General features: G+C 43.4%; 1 protein-coding gene across 1 annotated transcript; it reads right to left on the bottom strand.

Annotated features, from left to right (window-relative positions):
* Positions 1-4019: 4019 nt before the first annotated feature.
* On the bottom strand, positions 4020-14385 carry efna1b (ephrin-A1b). Its single transcript, XM_085423006.1, has 4 exons — positions 14100-14385; positions 5424-5719; positions 5144-5332; positions 4020-5001 (listed from the first exon to the last, which is right to left on the bottom strand). The coding sequence occupies exons 1-4, from the start codon at positions 14195-14197 to the stop codon at positions 4880-4882; spliced, it is 705 nt and encodes a 234-aa protein (XP_085279132.1). The 5' UTR covers positions 14198-14385; the 3' UTR covers positions 4020-4879.
* Positions 14386-19637: the final 5252 nt, after the last annotated feature.

The following is a 19637-nucleotide window of genomic DNA, read 5'->3' as shown; positions in this document are numbered from 1 at the left end:
CTGCTGCTGCTGGTGTAATGGTGTGGAGACATTTCTTTGCCAGAACACCCTTACTAACATCTGAGCTTTGTTTAAGCACCGCAGCTACGTGAGTATTATTGCTGAGCATCTCCATCCCTTCATGACTACAGTGAACCCATCTTCTGATGGCTGCTTCCAGCATGTTGACCCGCAAAGTCACAAAGTAAAAACAAAGATCAAGTAAAATAAGCACAAAAAAAGAAATAAATAAAAAGTCTTTAATGTGAAAATTGTCTCGACAGCTGATAATTGTGGTTTATTAAAGTCTTAAATTTGATAAGTGGGGTTTTTTCTTGTGCAATATCAATACCCGTCATTTGATCTGTAATAAGATGTCCAAGATATTTGAGCCTATTACAGACACTAAGATTATTATCAGACAGTATTAAACTCAAGATTAGGAAATCTTAGATGTTTGTCCTCTTTGGGTCTGGAAACCATGACAAGACTCTTTAAAAAGCTGTATTAGATGTCAGGTTTCACACCATAAACAGAACATTATAACTGGAACAGTACAAATCGTGCACCCACTTTTACAAGCTTTCAACATCCCAGAAAAATCATCAAGCATTCGTACAGTAGTTATTAAAGGGACGCTGAAGATACGGGTTCTCCAAATGAAAAGATCACACTGGGAGCAATTTGATGTTTTCATTTTTTGTTATATCTCACCTTGTGGAAGTATAACACTAGGCTGATGCACAGAATAGGAAAATAAGGCAAGCTTTTCCACTGCTTCACACAATGCATCAGTCTTTCTTTCCAGTTTCTCCTTTCTGTGAATCACACATTTGTTTTTCACCCTGTATTCCAGTAGCACAGTCAAAAAAGAAAACCCAACTATTAGCCTATGATAAGAAGAAGGAGGAGAAAAAAAGCGTCTCATCATTACATCATTGTTCCAATCCCATATCACATGCTTGTAGCTTGATATCACACAGAACAGTCAGTGTGTGGATCCAGGCAAATATGCTGGATTTTATACTTTCAAAATGAGATGATTTCACTGTTTAAACTGAAAAATTAATTATGCACTCCACTGGGGTGCACCAGTGTTATTTGATTAATTTTATCTCATATGCATCATTTTTCAACTAGTCAGCGTGCTGGGTGTCATTTCATGGGTATTACATCCAAGAATTAAGATTCATATTTAAAAGTTGTGCATTAAAACTTTCACTTATTGTTCGTCTCTCGGGGTAAATTTAATACGAATCATCTAAAGTTTGCTCATTAACTTTTCTTTGACCCTTCTTGCCCAACCACCCCGCCTCGCCCACTCCCCCATCGTCACCTGACTGCTCCCTCCTGTGTACAGCTGTCAGAGCCGAGCTGCTTTGTCACTCTAGACATTTCAAAACTTGACCTTTCTCAGCAGTCTCTGGTGTATAATTTTCACCCTTCTTCTTTAGTCTTTAGCTTTTAGTTTTAGCTTTGCATCTGTTTGACATTTAGTCTTTTCACACATTTTTCTTCACTTGAAGGTCATTGCTATATTGATTTAGAAGAATTTTCTTTTTCTGATTTATGGTTGATCTTTTTGTTATTAAATTGCAATCCCTTTTCTTTTTGTGACAGTGTTTTTTATCGGAGCTGTTCAGACTCCTTCGAGTGTTGTGCCAGTGAAGCTGTTTACGTGTCTGCCTTTATTAAGTGAAAGTTAATGACCTTTTGTATTAGATAAAGCATAAAATAAGAGCTAAAGTTTTGGACAAGAAAGATGGTAAAATACACTCACTGGTCACTTTGGTAAAAAATTGCCTCTTTTCTATTCAGAGCTGCAAAATTCTTCATGGCATAGATTCAACAAGATCCTGGAAATTTGCTCCACTTTGGCATGATAGCATCCCACAATGCTCCATATTTGTTGGCAACACATCCATGATGTGAATGCCCTGTTCCACCACATCCCAGAGGTCGTTTATTGGCTTAACTGTGGAGGCCATTTGAATGCAGTGAGCTCACTGTCATGGTCAAGAAACCAGTGTTAGATCATTTCAGCTTTCTAACATGGTGCATTGTTCTGCTGGAAGCAGCCATCAGAAGATGGGCACACTGTGGTCCCAAAGGAATGGATGTGATCAGCAGTGATACTCTGGAAAGCTCTAGGGAGCCCAAAATATGCCAAGAAATACCCCTCACATCATTACACCTCCACCAGCACCCTGAATCAGTGATACGAGGTGGGATTAATCCATGCTTTCGTCTTGTTTATGCCACATTCTGACTCTACTACCCAAATGTTGTAGCAGAAATTGAGACACATCGGCCCCGGCAATATTTTTCCAGTCTTTTGTCATCCTATTCTGGTGAGAATGTGCAAAGTTTAGCCTCAGTTTCCTGTTCTTAGCTGACAGGAGTGGCACCCTGTGCGGTCTTCTGCTGCTGTAGCCCATCTGCTTCAAGACTTGATGTGTTGTGCAATTAGAGATGCTCTTCTGCATATTGGGTGTAACAAGTGATTATTTGTGTTACTGTTGCCTTCCTGTCTGTCCATTCTTCTCTGACCTCTTGTGCTGCTGTTCAATGGGGTTTTTTTTTTTTTTTTAATTTTTGGACCTTTGTCTGTGAACCTTATGTGGGAAAATCCCAGTAGATCAGCAGTTTGTGAAATACTCAGACCTGATGCTCAGTTTGAACTTTAGCATGTCACCTTGCCTAAATGTGTTAATGAGTAGTTGTACATGTAAATGTAATTAAGTGCCCAAATGATTTATATTTCAAAAACTTCTTGTCATATGTAGTAAATCACAATTTTAAACTTCAAGTATTGTATTTTAGTAGAATTTTCATTGACTTTACTGCGATACTCAGATTTACTGCACTGGAATAAAACCTTAAAATGATGTTTCTACAGTTTTATGCCATGTTTGTAAAAGCTTGTCCTCGAACTAATCTGAAAGCTCACTTTTGGTTTATGGTATTTGCACAGCTAAAGGAACATTTTTTGTATTATAAAGCATACATTTACTTTTTCACATAATGCCTGACATAATGTTGAACCGAGACATCAAAGCGGTGGAGACTACCATATTTAATCCATCCCATCAGGCACAGTTGAATGATGTCCTGCTTTATCCTACTGTACACATTTGTGGGTGCAGCATTGCACAAGATACCTGAGACTCTGTGATCATCTGCATTGAATTTAAGCTATGACGTTATCACGGAAAAGCAAACAGCTCAGTTCTAATGTTCTGATTTTGAGTGTGTATGTTGTGCGGTTTTCAAGGAACGGTGAGTTTTGACAGTTTTCAGTCAGCTCTGAGGTTTGTTTTCTCCTCATTCCAACATACAGCTGTGTGGACGGATGTTCAGCTTTTCCTCAAAAGGCGATGTTCAGAGAAGAAAAAGAAAGGGCAAAAACAGGGCAAAAAAAGAGTGAAAGAGTATGAGCAAGGAGGTGAGAGTGACACTTTCACACCCAGCTGTCAGTTCGCTTGTGGGCCTCCCTCTCTCTGGGTTCTTGGGTGTTTTTTTTGTCCCCCTCTTAGTCCATGTTTGGTTTTGAGTCTGAAATCTAAGCCCGGGTATGTTGTATCAGAGGAGATGAAAGCAGGAGAGGGCAGAGACGAGAGGCTGGGAAAGACATGGGGGTGGAAATGTGGAGACGGACAGAGGATAGATGGCTCTGCCAAAATATTGTGTCATCCATCCAAATCTCGATGATCTCAGCGGGTTATCAAGATCCAAAATAAGTTATGATAAAAAACAGACAGATCTTTTTCTTCTTTTTGGATTACATCACATTTTTATTTCACTAAAGATTTTTCACATCTTAAAACAGTTTCATATAGTTTTCTGTATGTACAAATGTACATATAAACATTTACAAAATGACACAAGCAAAAAAAAAAAAAAGACAAAAAAATGTATTCTGGGAGATACCTTCAGTTTGAGGTTTCAGGAAGTGCGAGTGGGGCAACATCTGCAAACATCAGCCAGTGTACCATGATACAGTCGAAACAATAGAAATGAGTGAATAAGTGCTGAAGATGCTGAGTTTGTCTTTGTTTTGTTCAGTGGCTCTCAACATTGGCTCACAACATCGCATGAAACCGTGTAATTGACAGATGAGGACTTAACAAAAACATAAATATCACTGCATCTTTTTTTTTTTAGTATATGCATATCTTTAGGTTCTTGGAATACATTTTTAATCGTGGTTACATGAAAAGATTTCATCAGCATGAGCACCAATAGACATCACTAAAAGCCAGAAATCGGGGCGAGAACCACTGCTGCACCGTTAGAGCATCTGTTTTCTCAGGTTGCGTTACCACTGATAACATGTCAGATAACTTTAGAAATGTGGAGCATTATAACGAGGAGTTGAGTGCAACACAACATGGCAAATATCCTACATTATCCTACATATTGTGGCAGCTGCCGACAACAATACACAATATCAATAGTTTCTCTACATGTAGAGGAAGAAAAAGAGAGTTCACTAATGAAACGCACAGCTGTACCAGTGCTATGAAAATGTGTTGACACGTGACAGTGAGGATAATGTAATCTTGCTGCCGTCGATTTATAACAAAGCATTTGGATCGTTCTGTTTGCGACTTCGTTCATAATGAAAAAACAAAAATGTTCAGCTTAAATGGTCATAAGTGAGAATTTCAATCCTCAAAATAAAGTAAAAAAAAAAAAGTCTCTGAGGTCCTCTTTTTTATTTTGGAGCGATCCACGCTCCACATTCACACACACAAAAACCACATCAAGCGCACGCTGAACAACACACACTGTCCATGCTCGTATAAAAAAAGTCTGTATAAAAAGAATCTCTGATCGTTCACGTCCCGGTGACCAGCATCGGGTTAGTAATGTCTCTGTTGTGGAGCTTTCACTGCCTTTAGTGTAGCATCAGGGCTAATAAGACTGGGATCAGGGCAAAAAGAAGTGAACGAGAGATCAGCTGTGCTGCAGAGTTGCCGACACTCCTCTGGACATTTGGCTCCATCGCAGCAGGGTCATCTGAGAGAAGAGATGGGAAGGACCGTTAGGACAGGATTTCATCACTCAGGGATGGTAAACACACCCAGCTGAGCTGGTCTTAGTCACAGCACCGCTGTGATTATTTTCTATGTCTGGAATCTATTTTTTAAAGAATGCTCACCTGCTGGGAGACTGTTAGAGGGGTTGTGAACTCCTCCTGTAGCAAGGAAATTCACTTTTTCTCCTTCCAAGATTTTTTCTGTTTCACGTGCTTTGGATTTGTCATAGTGATTCTTTCCAGAGCCTTTATGTCCAACTACATCCACTCTCAGCCGCAGACAGTCTTTCCCATGGTGATGCATTGGCTTTGCTGACAAAGTGAGACAGAGGGAAAAGTTTAACACAAGGAACCTTCCTCTAACCACAGAAGACTGAGCAGAAATATCATTAAAGATACTTACAGATATAATAATAGCTCTCTCCCTGACGGAACTCCTTTCCCAGGGTGAAGGGGGTGAAGCGTTGAAACTTCTCCGAGAATTTTTCGGGAGCATGAGGAGCGAAGGGCCGCGAGCACTCCCAGCGGAGCTGATCGAAGGAGTGAGGCTTGCACACCTCGTAGTCCTCTCTCTCCACCATGTACAGCACGTAACGCTCAGCTGCATGCGACGGCACCTCGTCGTGGGTGTAGTGAGGGCAGATGATGTCCAGATAGTCATTGATGCGCACTTCCACCGTATACTCATTCCACTGAAAGCTACAGGGGAGACAGAAAGAGACACGAGGTTACTGACAAATGTCCTCACCCAGTTTTCCAAAATGAGTAACAGAGGCGGATCTCATCTGTTGTTTTCGACACACACCCAGCAGAGCAGATAATACGCTGGATGTGTTCTGGATATTGATGAGGACTAGTTAAACACAGACACGTGCGGCAACTGAAAAGAGTCTTAGAGACATGAATAACACAAATAAACAGACAGGTAAAGCTGGGTGATGCCGTGTGAGGATGTGTTTTTCTGTGTGCTTGTGCAAACCTGTCTGAGCAACAGAATTAGAAAGAGGCTGATCAGGCTGGACTTGTTCAATTTGTTTTGGGGCGAGAAAACACACCCAGAATCGTACACAGCCCATCCCACCATCCCACACACTCGCACACCTTCTCTTTCTCTCTCTTCCCTTTGGGTGAGATGCACTTGCTTGAAACTAAATTACACATGACAGCTCAGCTCCAACAATCTTTTGAGGAGTTTTTTCTTCCCACTTTCTCTTTCGGTCCACTTTCCTCTCGGTACAGCTCACTGAGTCTTTCTGTCAAGTGTTTTTAAGCTCTTCTCTGGTTTCTGTCTCATTAATTTCTTCACCTGAATGTTTGTCCATCTGTGGCGGAGCTCCTGCCGTGACTTTTCTGGCTAATTTGCCGCCTCTATCTCTATCTTCTTTTTCTCTGATTTCCTCAAAGACACAGAGAGACTAGGTGGGGAGCCAGACTATCTCACTCTTTTTCTTTCCCTTTTCATCTTTACCCTTCATTTAGTTTTGTGGCTTCTTTTAAGCCTCCCCGGCTCCTTTTTGTGCTCACTTCCTATGCTTGTTTCGCCCCGGGAGTCCTAATGAAGTATGGAGAGGCGGTAGAAAAATAAGTATATTTCCTGTAAAGTCTCACTGCACATTAAGTGGTGACGATGTTCAGCGAGGATATAGGGAAAAAAAAAAAAAAAAAAAAAAGCTTCACTGTAGTAAAACTCTTACTATTTGTTAAAAAATAAGCTACTAATCCATTAGGACCAGATTTATCGGCGCAAAGGGGAAAGAGATTTTAATGAACTCCAACCTTTCAGTTTCATCATGCGTGCGAAGTGCAGCTGGCCTGTGCACAAATCTCGCCATCAACCAGGAGGTGAAGAAAGACTGATATTTGCACATTACTTCCATGACATCCTCAGGGATAAAAGCTCTAATCCGCAAATTCAATCTGTGCTTATGAGCAACTGCTTGTGGACGCTTGCGTCTCACATGTTGCGCGGAGTGAGAGTGACAAGAAAACAACCCCTGTTTATGTGCGTGTCCTGTCATCAAAGCGAGACGCGGTGCCTCTGAGACCCTCCCCCTTCTTCCCCTCCCGTTGTTGTGGCTCCCGTCAGGACACCCCTGACCAAGTCACAGACACCCTGGCTCCAAAATGAGGGCCTCTAACCCCTTCTTCCTGCCTCTGTGTGTGCGTAACTGTTTGTGTGCATTGTGTGCGTGTGTGTATGGGTTAGTGCTGACCTACCTGTCAAAACACGCTTTGTTAGCTGAGCACAGCTCTATACTTGTTTTCCAGGGCTAATAAGCTGATCACTACCCTGAGCTTTCTCTCTGAAAAGGCCCTTTGTAAGTGTGTACACTTCTGTGCAGGTGTGTACTCCTTTGTTTGTGTGTTTATCTGCGACTGTGTGTGTGTCTTGGGTCTACAAGGGCAAGTGCTTTACTGAAATGAAAAGACACATCTGTAGCAGCCTAATTAGCCAAATAAGCCGTGCCTCTCATGTTGCTCCTCTCTACTGTTTTCTTCAGTCAAACCAGTAATAACAGGGTTGGGTAAAACAAGACATTTGGAGGTCTCTAGTGGTTCCCTCTGAAGTAACGAGTAGTTTTAAATTGTATAGGATACACCTTTTTCCCCACAGTGTGTCCTTGTTAGCGGTCTGGCCGACCTCCATGTGAAAACGGGCTTGTCAAAAGCCAACAAAACAGATAGATTTTGTTGCTAATTTCATTCACGGCTCATGCTTTTAAGAAAACTCTCCTTTTATTCTTCTCTTCACCTCCTCACTTCCCCTCCTCCTCGCCACCATTGGTCTGGCTAATTAAAAGCTGTTAGGGGTCTGGGGCCAATGTGTTCTCCTGAAAAGGAGGGGAGGAGGAATGAATGGGATGTAATTATACCCTTTCCCTCCCCAAAGACAGAATGCCTGAAGGCTACACGGCCCCTTCAACCCCTTCTACCTTAACCCCTATGGAGCTTTCACTACCCTGGCTGCTGTTTACGTGTCTAATGTGTGTCCCAGTGGCTGATTTTGGTGGTTTAATAAAACCTTCTCACACTTCTGTAATATTTTAATTTCAATTAATGCTTTTTTTTTTTCTTTAAATCTCCACCTATTCGTGCCCACTGAATTCGCTCCGTCTTCAACTCCACCACCCTCTTTACGTCTTCATTCATCAAAGCTCTGCACTCTAGCATCTCCCCGCGTCTACACTAGCCTCTGACTGGCAGTTCTCGGGAGAGTGAGAGTCGCGTTAATGTGATAACTATGTCCTCTATGAGACGGAGAGCCAGGTGTGTGAGCTGTCGCAAACCTACTTTCCACATTGCATCTTCTTCTTCCTGCCTATTGCTTTGTGTGTCTGTGTTTTCAAGGGAGAGGGATTCTCTGAAGACCCCTTATCCAGGGCGTCTCATGCCCCGGGCTTATGAGCACATCTGTTTATCAAGGTCTGTTGGAGCCTCTTGTGCGTGTGTGTGTTTGTGTGTGTGTGCGTTTTCCTGCATGAGACTGAGGTATGGGTAAACAGCAAAGGTTGAAGGTGGCTCTAGTCTTCCTTTTCTGCAGGTCATTCCTCAATACAAAGTTACTCTGATTGCGGTGCATGTGTCGTGAAGGTACAAAACAGAATAGTTATTACTGCTCCTTACTGCAGGTGACTTTTGCAACACTTCTAGTCACTAAAGCTTTGAAGTTTTGCAATTGTCTTTGCTCTGCTGTTGGCTCCCCCCCCCCCCCCCTTCCTGTCTCCCTTCTACAGCCCTTCCCACCATTTGTCCCCCTGAGCTCGCTCTGGGCTCGCTCAAACTACTGACACAAGGAGTCTGTCTTTCACTGTCCGTCTGGGGAAAGTCGCAAACTGGCAGCCAGGTCAAAAGGTTACAGTTCAGGGTCGCCACTTCTCACCCGCACTAGCATCCGAGTCAGCACCGAAGATATGTTTCACACACACAAAAACAGAGTCACGAAGAGAGTCTGCACGTCTGAAACATCAAACACACGCACCACTCCCCCCTCTTCTTCCATTTGCTCCTCAGGTAATCAGTAGTAAGTGTACACACACACACAGGAATGTCACAGCAGAGGGGGCGAGGGGGGGTGGGGGCTGCAGTTCGGATAGTTTACAGTGTTCTCACAAGGCGCGCTCATCAAATTTCCAGCCCCACTCTTACACACTTTTACTTTGAGGTGTACACTTAATACCCGATTAATTTGCTGTGGTATGACAGATTCACACCTCCTTTCACACGGGCGTGAGGAGCTGTCAGTGGTTCTAATGGGTTTAGCTGCTCACTAGTGGGCAGCTCCATTAGAGCCAATCTAATATAAAATGAAAAGTCTTCCTATATTACTGCAGCTTCCTGTGTAATCTACTCCCTTCTTTCTATATCTCATTGTATTACAATAAAAACAAAAACCACGGGGGATTTCTTTCCCCACTATGTGCAAATACAACCTGATGTCGATAAAATGATTACATTTTAAGCAGTTTCAAGAAATGTGTGTTCATATATGAAGCAATCCTTTTGCAGGATGAGAGCCTTTAAAACTGTCAACAATGGCCTTTCTCACTTATTCACTTCTAAACTTCTTCCCTCCCTTCATCCATCACTGTCCGGCCTCTCCTCCCTCCGTCTGCCTCTCTTTTATTCTTGCAAATTTAGCCCCCACCCCCACCCTCCATCTTCTATTTGTCCTGTCTCTTAATGCTGACATAATATACCAGAGCTCTTCATCCAGGCTAATTTCTCAACACAAATCCCTTTCACCCTTCTCTCACCCTGCGCCCAGGCCTCTTTCCCGCCTCCTTTTTCTCTTTTCACCGGTCCCCTCCTTTTTGGTAGCCTCCTATTCTGTCTGTGATGAATAGAAAGAGGCCAAATGGTATCATGCTTGGTTTAATATGCTGGAGGTCATGTAGAGTTAATCTGTTGGCCCGTTTAGCTGAGGGAGAGAGGGCACAAGTTCACTAACTTCTAAGAATTTACATCAAATATTTAACTTTTTTTAATTAAAAAAAAAATGAAATAAGTTTTAACTGATGCAAAATAAACCATCTGCAAGAACATGAGCTGAAGTATATCTGCTGGTGAGTCAGCCTTAGGGGGGGCGCTAGTGAGCTTCAAGTGGGCAGCACTGGTCACGGTATGTCTGAAATTCTATGAATGAGCAGTGTACACATACGCGTGCTTGCCCATGCTTAGGACGATAACACCGGGCGAAAACAGGCCTCTCTAATGTTAGCAGAACGGGAGCTGATAGGTGCTTCGTTCTCCTCTGATGGAAAACTACTGGGGCAAAAACAGAGGAAGGTCTGTGAGGATGAGGGGGGACTGGTAGAGAAAGGGGAGGGGGGAAGGAAATCTGGACTACAGATAAGGAGCAGAGAGGAAGAGCAGAGAGTAAAACAGATGAGTCTGCAGACGTGATGCAAAAAAAAAGCCCGAAAACAAACCTACGAAACAATATATACTGTTGTTGTAAACTATGGTAACTAAATCACCCCAGGTGCTTCGGTGCTATCATGTGTGAAGATATGCGAGAACATTTATAAGCACATTAGGTAAGAGGACAGTTATATCAGCAGGGAATAGGCACAAAGCCTCCTGATAACGATGGGGCAAGAATCATGTAAAGCTAAACTGAGATATTGCTGGAAATTGATTGTTCTGATGGATCCCATCTGGGAGATTATTGTGGGAATGATGCAATGTGACAAAAAAAGGTTTTAAGTAATTTAAATACATTCTAACAATTACCCACTAATCCACACACACACACACACACACACACACACACACACACACACACACACACACACACACACACACAGAAAAACAGAGAAGCGTTACATCACAGGATCCCAGGGGCATATACATAGAATGAATATTCCAGGATGATGGTTTTGTGTCGGGTGTTCTGGGTCAGATGGTCAGATTACAAGCTGTCTGTACTCGATGTTAGTGTGTGTGCGTATGTGTGTGTTCCCATTCTGGTGAGATTACAGCCCAACAACCAGACACGACAGAGAGCGAAAGAGAGGGAGAAGGGTGATGAGAGGAGGGGGGCGAAGTGTGTAATAGTTGGGATTTAAAAGGAGGTGGGAGTACATTGACCCCGTTCACCTAAAACTGCAGGCAACGTGTACATGTACAGGCAGGCCTGGCTGCATCAATAACAGTGAAGGCAGGCTGAGCCAGACACAGGCTGAGATAAACAGAATATAACATTACACCAAACTCCTGATAAAGATATTTGCACAGATAGCAGAGGCATGGGACACAAACCCATGCCACTGGAGATGGATGAAGGCAGCCAAACAACTCAGATATGAAAGATTAAAAGGATGCAGCGGAGTAGTGTGTCGCTATCGTCCATATTTGGATTTAAAAATGAGGCGATCTCGAATGTGCTTGAATCAGTAAGTAGAGAGAAAAGGAGGGCTTGAGGCTAGCAGCCAGTCTGGGAGAAGACCCAACTGTTAAAAGAGAGGAGTAGGAGTGGAAAGATGGAGAAGAGGAACAGACAGGTACAAGGCAGAGAAACACACAGACACACACTCATGCACAGCTGACAGAGTTGAGTATAGTAACAGCGGGGTGGAATGCTGGCTGTGGCTAATATTAACAGCGAAGTCGTCCCCCTTATGCCCCCCAGTGTGTGGAAGTGCGAGTCACACATTTATCACGTCTCGGTGAGGCTGCTTACGGTAACCGGTCACTCCCTGTTTTGCTCTGACGCCGAGACACGTGAACTCCGAAGACCCAGAAACAATCCGTGAACTGTCAGTTCACAACAAAAACATAATTGCTTCCTGTTAAAAGCCAGGAAGTTAAATCTCTCCCTCTTTCTCTCTCTCTCTCACACACACACACACACACACACACACACACACACACACACACACACACACACACACACACACACACACACACACTAATAAAGCTGACACAGGTAGAGACAAGTAGCGTAAAAACAAGACCAGACCAGACTGTGAAAAACATGCCTCGCCACCTGTCGTGTAAGAAAACGATACACAAACAAAAACACTGGATCAAGTCCCTAAAAAGACTTGAAGTGAAGGATTAAGCAATAATCATTAAGTCACGCTTACACATGAGTACACATACAGATTGTATTAAGAGGCAAACACGCACACCTAAGGTGTTACCGGTTTCTTCATATCTCTATATGAGTGGGCAGGCTACTGCCATCTGGTCACTGTCCTCCACCTAAGACAGATCACTGCTGCTCACAATCCTACCAAGAATCAATTAGCATCAATTATCCACGGCCCACTTCCACCAAAGGTCGCTGATGGGTCTACTTAATCCTCTGAACAGGTGACTGATAGATCACTGGGGACAGTAGTAGGCAGGTGGGCTTTTAGTCGGGCAGGAAATCACAGGACTGCGAGACGATGGAAGAGCGAAGAGAAGAAGGAGGAGGAGTGAGAGTGAATTGGGGGATGGTGATGTAGAGCCGAGGGGATGATGGACTGAGGGGCTAATAGAAATCAGACTGTAAAATATGAGAAAAATAAAGATAAGTGGAATGGGGGTTTAGTTCCACTCCCTGTGAAAATGTGTTTTAGAGACAGACAATAAGCAAGCGAAAGTGTGCCAGAGTAGAAGCAGAATATATCCACAAGTGTCTCTGATCCATTAACTGTTCTATGAAGCTTATCTCTGCCCGTTTGTCTGTCTTTGTCAGAGTCTATGTTTAGCCATGTGGCACATTTGGGATTAGTGTTATATTGTGATTTTTCTTCTAGTTATGCAACTCCCTTTCTGGAGCAAAAATAGTGCAGAGTTGGATTAAAAACAGCAGACATAAGATCTGACTTTGTATTAGACCACCCTAATCTCTCTTGCTCTCTCTCTCTCTCTGCCTCCTTTCCCCCTCCAGCCTTTCTTATTTGAAGTAAGCCTCCGAGATCCAGTTTCTGTCCTTTATGTGGAACTGACTGGAAGACTCTGGTTACAAGTTTCCTTCTGTGAAGTTACCTTTACCTCCTGTCCCACCTGAACATGACTCCCTCCCTGGTTTGTAGTGACTCAGGTGTATAACTCAGGTGGGTCAAACCTGGTCTGTTGACTCACACACGGACTAACTTATGACACTAACAGTCCTCGTGACGACAGGACTTTTCCATTAGACTTCTTATCCAATTATCGGGACAATTGTTTTCCATGCTGCAGGGCTCTTTTTAGCCCCGCGTCTATTAACAATGTTAAAGGGCAATTAGAAATGTAAGCTAATCTGACTAAAAAGCCATAATGGCTTTTGCCCTTGTTTCTTCTCTGTGGTGGATTTTAATCGACCTATCTCGGCAGCAGAACCTCGCAGAGCGTCCTTCTGTTTCAGCTCGGTTTTAAAATAATACCGTCTTTCAAACGTCGGGATCACCCGCTCCACGCTAAAAGCTCAATAAATCGCGCTGCGATATGTCAGGCCCGATCGATCCCGCTGAGTGGTCGGATACCATTACATTTCTGACCTCAAAACAAACTAATCAGCAATATGCGCCCCTCTCTGTGTGACTCACCATCTCTCCTCTCCAATGAAAAACCTCTTTAAATTGCCTGATGCCGTATCTTTGTAAATATATTAGGGAATTAACTCGTTTTTATTGCTTAATAGAGTCATCTTTCCATGACACGCACAGTGCACACAGGTGCAAACCCTGCAGACAGCACTGGCCAAGTTCATACTCGTCGGTCTATTTTTTACTATTAGAGTATGTCTGTGTCTATGCGTTGCGGTTAAATATAGTGACGAATCTGTCCAGGCACTTGCTCACAGTCTTCTGCTTTTACATCCATCTGCTGCTGGGTGCTGTAGCACTCTAAAGCCACGGCTATAAAGTCACAGAGATCTTTAATTGACATATGAAGAAAGCATGGCAAGTCCGCGGATGCGAGTATGTAGGATAAGACTTTACATGTGTCAAACTTAAGAAAGTAGGATGTTACCGTCATTCCCCTCTGGACAAACTGGGAAACACCAGACAGTATGATTGACCCAGTACACCACTCACTTGGCTTCCCATGCTGCACTGAACATCCCCTATAACACTACACCAAAGCACAGATCAGCACTTACTTTGCGTTCGAGCTGTTCCAGTAGACGCTGTGTCTTTCCGCGGAGGCAAACCAAGAACCGATGGTCAGCACCAAACACAGCAGACACACCACATCCATAGCTTCTCTTCTCCGAAAGGAACAATGAACACCTTTAAAGCGGTAACTGACGTTTAAAGGACTTCACTTATGGAAGATGTTAATGCGCGCACGGAAACCAACTGAGGATTTTACGCGCTGTGTGTAGTAAGTAGTGCAAAGTAACGCTTCTCACTACACGCTGTTGTAGGTCTTGACTGTATCACAGAAGCGCAACTCTATTTTGTATTGCAGAAGCTCCGCCCCGTCGTGGTGTCACCAGTGAAGTCCCCGCCCCACTGGAGACGCGCTCTCCAGCTGCTCACGAAAACAACAGCCCGGCCCTACTCGTAGTAAACTGATAACTTTATAGAAACGAAAGTAAATATAAAAATTGTTTTTGCTTTGTTTAAGAAAATATGGTAGAAAACGCTACAGTACGGTGTTTCAAGTGTTGGCAGATCATAATTACCTCTACCTTATCATATAAGCAATACTATCTTAGCACTCGTTTTAATTTGTTTTAAGTATTTTGTTTTCAAAAAAAACCATGGATTTGGATTAACGCGCGATCATGCTTAAACTAGACGTTTGTCCGGTATATGAAACAGTAATCGGAGAAATAACTAGTAACCAGCTCTACAGAAACTTTAGTGGGAAAAGCAGACAAAATTTCCTTCTTACAAGTAGTTGTAGAAATAATCATTTAAAGTACTACTAGATCACAAGTACTATAATTTTTTATTTCCTATAACTAAAAATTAATCCAAGACTTAAAGGAGATTCATACAGATTTCAGCAACTGTTGTTTTGTTTTTTTAAGTTGTTGTTCTTTTGTAACACTGCTATGTGTCACTCTTAGGCAGTGTTGCTTCTCTTTGTGACGTCTGTAGTTGCTGGTTTGTTATTATGCACTGTAAACCAGCTTGTTCACTGAGCTGTAAGCATACAGATGCACATAGGTTGCTTCAACACAAAATAACTAAATATTGTGTATTAAACATCATTTTGGATCTGATTGTTTTACTACTTGTCCTTTGATCGCTTGAGAATGTTCTGCAGAAAGATGCACGGGGTCTTTAAGGGTATTGCTGTCTAGGCATGTTTTGTCAGATAGTAAAGAATTACTACAATCTTATCAGTAAGTCTAATCTTGTGGTGTCTGCTTATAGCTGTGGTCCTAGACAGGTAACTTTAGAAAACAAACTCACAGATGGAATGGATAAAGTCCAGATCGTGGGGTGTCGACGGGATTGTGGCCTCAGCAGGAGAGGGCTTCCCTCAAGCAGGCATGGAGCGCAGCCTGGGTTAGCTGCTTCAGAGGCCCAAGACTTCAGGGAAAAGGCAGGAGGCAGTGCGTGTGTGTGTGTGTGTGTGTGTGTGTGTGTGTGTGTGTGTGTGTGTGTGTGTGTGTGTGTGTGTGTGTGTGTGTGTGTGTGCGCGCGTGTGTGTGCGTGTGTGCGTGTGTGCGTGTGTGCGTGTTTTATATGCCTGACTGTCCCTAGGCTTAGCTGGGCAGGCATACACACGTCCTGGATCACAAACACAGACACACACTGTATATCCTGCAGGCGGTGGGGGTTAATCATAGCTCAGGGTGCTTTTCCATAATGCCTCCCCCCAAAATAAGGGTAAAGTAAAGTAAGACGATGAAGAATTGAAAAAGAAAACTGGGACAAGAGGTCAGTTTGAACAAAAATCAACCCTTTTGGTAATTTGTTCTAATGCAAACCCAGACATTTCCACAGTCTTTTGTGTATATTTTTCTTCTGTGGGATGATAAATATGTCTATGATCTTTTCAGACTACCAACAACAGGACTCTCCAGTTCTCTCTCATACACAGCACCAGGAGTGACTGTTGAACTGTTTGTCACTGCCAGCACACTTCCGGCACTCATGCTCGGGGTCTCCCGATGATCTGTTCATCTAACACACAACCAAGCTTGCAATAAAACAGAAACCCACATTCAGAATTTCACAACCCCCACATGCACCTCCTTTGTGCTGCTGCAGCCAACAGTCAGATGGCTGGGATCTCCCATCATGCACGTGCATCATATATACATGTGTACAAGCACACACAAAGATGTAAGCATTCTCTGCGGCCGGTTTGACAGCGTTGTTGCCGGTAGAAACAATACATGATTCTCAGAGTGAGACTTAATCCTCCCATAGTGCGCCCGCACGCACGCACACACAGACACACACATACACACACATACACACACATACAGAAAGGGAATACCGGGGATCCTGTGAATGACAGAAAGGCAGAGAATAAGAAGATGTCTGAAAAGGAGAGAAAAAAGCAGCTCACTGAAAAAGTGTTTCAGAAGATGGAAAATTTGACAGTTCTAAAAGTGGATTAAAGGAAGTTGGGGAAGACCTGACAGCCATACAAGCCTTTCAGGGAGCATAAACCATCTTGTTTATATTCCAAGGACTTATCTCCAGGCCTCAAAGTATCTGTCACATGTTGTTCAGCACGCTGTGGAAATCCTACAATTGCATAACCTGTTTAATTAAGACAGGAAGCTAGTGGCGCTACCTGTACCTGGCAATGCCTGTTTTTTCAGTTTCGCTCTCTTTCAACCACATCAAAAATGTGATCATCATTTTTACGGAAGATAAACACACAGCAGAGTGCTGTGTAAAGGAACAAATCTATAAAACCAAAACATATGGTGTCAGAGCTACAAGAGAAGTTTCGGTCCAGACAGAATAAATGTTTTGATTGGAGGAGTGAAGAATATGTGGGAGGCAGCTATGTTTTAAAAAAGGAAAAAAAAAACTGATTTCTATCAGTCTATTAAATTTTCAGTCTTGCTTCTTTCTTCTACTCCTTCCTCTCTGCTCTCATCCTGTCAGCCCCCAGGTGGGGATCAGAGCTGGCCAGGGATCTGTGTTTAAAGATTTGAAGAGGTTTCTTTAGAGACACACACACACACAAATGTGAAGGAGTGTTTAACAGGGAGGCAAGGATAAATTGGAATGAGGTGGAGTGAAACTTTGAAAGAACAACAAAGAGGTGTTACAGTTTAAAAGAGGCATGGAAACACTGGGCGTGAGCCGCACTGGAGTGCAACAAAAACCAAAACGGGGATGGTGGAGACCAATCTTAGCAGCTGTTGTTTAATAGAGTATCAACACATCTGTCCAAACACAATGGCACAGGTTTTTATTGTGGAGTTTAAAGATGTGTAGAAGTTCTCTGATCCCTGGTTTTATCTCTCTCGTTGGTGCATTAGCAGAAGCGAGATGTTATCCTTTTGATCACATGTCCGTCGTCTTTTTTGTCCCGATGTTATCACACCATCGCTCGTCTGCCCTCGAGCCTCTGCTGCTAGTGTACCATTAATGTTGCTTAACCTTCCTCACAAAAAAGAGCCTTAGCTAGCAATGGAAAAAAGGTCACATGGAAGATTAACATTATGCTATAATAAAGGGGTATAAAGGGGCTTAAAGGAGCTAAATCAGTGTAATTTGTGTATTGACTCTAGTTGATCACAGATTGTATTTCAAAGAGCTGCCTTTTGTTCCCCCAACCTCTATCATTACCGTTAGCTTAGGCTTGTTAACACTTGCCATTGTTTCATCTACACATGGACAGCTTGTCACCCTGCTGCCCTCTGTCCCTTTATCCCCGGCCTCCTGCGGACCCTTGGCCCTCTGGCTCATAGCGGCACACTTCGACAAGCTGCTCCTTCTCTGGCACCACAAAGGCACGTCTCCTGGCGCTCATTCAAACCCATTCATCTGCATACAGGTGGTCCTCTATTCACCCACTGAGAAGCACGCTTCTGCTTTGCAGATCTCCATGTGTCTAGATTTAGCCCCGGAGCAGGGAGGGGGGGATACTAATTCTTGTGGTATCACACACCGAGACATTAGCAGCAGAAACAACTCGGATTTGCAACACGTTTCTGCTCGGACCACTCTGGAAAACAGCCATGGATGCTGAGCTGTTTCAAACGTGCTGCACATAAGCTGACAGGGTATCAAAACAAGCCATGGACACACACACACTGAAACAATGTTATATGTGTGTTTCTGTGTGTCAGTAGGGGGTAAATGAGCCTCCTCCCTCCCTCCTGGACTAACACTGTCTCACTATTCAGACCACAGGAATCATTAACTTGCCCAGTCAACAGGCACACTTCCCTCGTTCGCTCTCTCACTGCCTCTCTGTCCTCCTTTCTGTCTCCCAGGGACTCTCGCACACATGCCCACGCACACACAAACACAGCAGCACACAAAAGCACAAATAAGCCCCAGTGAAATATTTAACCACGCTACTCAGCTCACATTGCCTCTGCCATCATTTGTTATACTGTATCTCCTTGTCTGGCTCGCTGCCTGTTCTCTCGGCTCATCTGTTGTCTCTGCTGTCTTTCCTTCCTTTCCTTTCTTCTGTTCGTCTGTTCAGTTATTTCCACGGAGCCCTCATCAGCCCCTGGCCAGAACGTACCGAGTGCAACTCTGCTTGATACTTTGCCTTTCTCTTGTCTTTCACACTGTGTGGCTTTTAAACATCGCCCTTTTCCCTTCCCATCTTTTATGCACTTTTCTCCCTTTTTCACAGTTCTTTCTCCCCGCCTGTCTTGATGTTGTCCAGTTTTCTTCATGCTCGTTGCCTCCTTGAATAATTTTCTTTTCCTATCTCATTGTGTGTGTGTGTGTGTGTGTGGTTTTTTTTTTTTCAATTTCAACTACCTTAAGCTGTGCATTGGTTTGGAGCAAATCTATTATCCTCATTCATCCTCCCACCCTCTGTCCTCTTTATCTCTCTGTGTCTCTTTCTGTCTGTTTCTGTCTCTTTTCCTCTCTCCTCTCCTCACTTGCTTCTGGCCCCAGCCCTGTATTCATTAACATAGTGTTAATGATCCCAGATGGACTGACATGTACTCTATGGTGGCGAAGTGTGAATGGCTTCTTCCAGGGTGTATGTGGGTGGTTGTGTGCCGGTGTGTGTATGTTTGTGTGGGCACGTACGGCTGTTGGGTACACATGTGCATAATTGTGTGTACATACGTGCATGCCTGTGTCTACGTACATGTGTGCATGTGTGGGCACTTGTGTGGGCACATGTGCTCGTATCAGGATTTTTTTCTTCTGGCGGTAGATTGCTCTGTTGTTGATGATAAGCATCTTTCATGCCCTGCTTTTAGAAAGAAAACAATGAAGCTGATCACACCACAGCCAAGCGCGTTCACAGGGAATTTATTCTGCATTTCAGTATCAAGTGAGTGCAAACGGTTGGGGATAGTAACAGTTCTGGACTTCACCGAGGTATTAAAGTCCTTTTTTTTTTTACATTTTTGGGACAAACTTGAAAAGGCCTCGAAAAAAACAGTCTGAATGCTAAATTGCTTTGATGGATGTCAGTGGCACTGCATAAAAGTCACACATTTAAGTTTCACATTTGTGGAAACAAAACTAGACTTTACCAGTGCTTCTACAAAGCTACACATCCAGCAGCT

This window comes from Rhamphochromis longiceps, linkage group LG11, assembly GCF_057381845.1.
Source record: "Rhamphochromis longiceps isolate RC_006_pf linkage group LG11, R_longiceps_female_GT1.1, whole genome shotgun sequence".
In the NCBI taxonomy this organism is placed as follows: domain Eukaryota; kingdom Metazoa; phylum Chordata; class Actinopteri; order Cichliformes; family Cichlidae; genus Rhamphochromis; species Rhamphochromis longiceps.
Note: the sequence above shows the minus strand (reverse complement) of the source record. Positions and strands in the feature narration are given on the sequence as shown.

Bases quoted from the DNA above. Each gene is read 5' to 3' on its own strand.
- efna1b (XM_085423006.1), bottom strand. From the start codon at position 14,197: ATGGATGTGGTGTGTCTGCTGTGTTTGGTGCTGACCATCGGTTCTTGG. The intron at 5,333-5,423 runs GTAAGTATCTTT...TCACTTTGTCAG, and splicing joins AGAGAGCTATTATTATATCT to CAAAGCCAATGCATCACCAT. The intron at 5,002-5,143 runs GTGAGCATTCTT...CTCTTCTCTCAG, and splicing joins CTCTAACAGTCTCCCAGCAG to ATGACCCTGCTGCGATGGAG.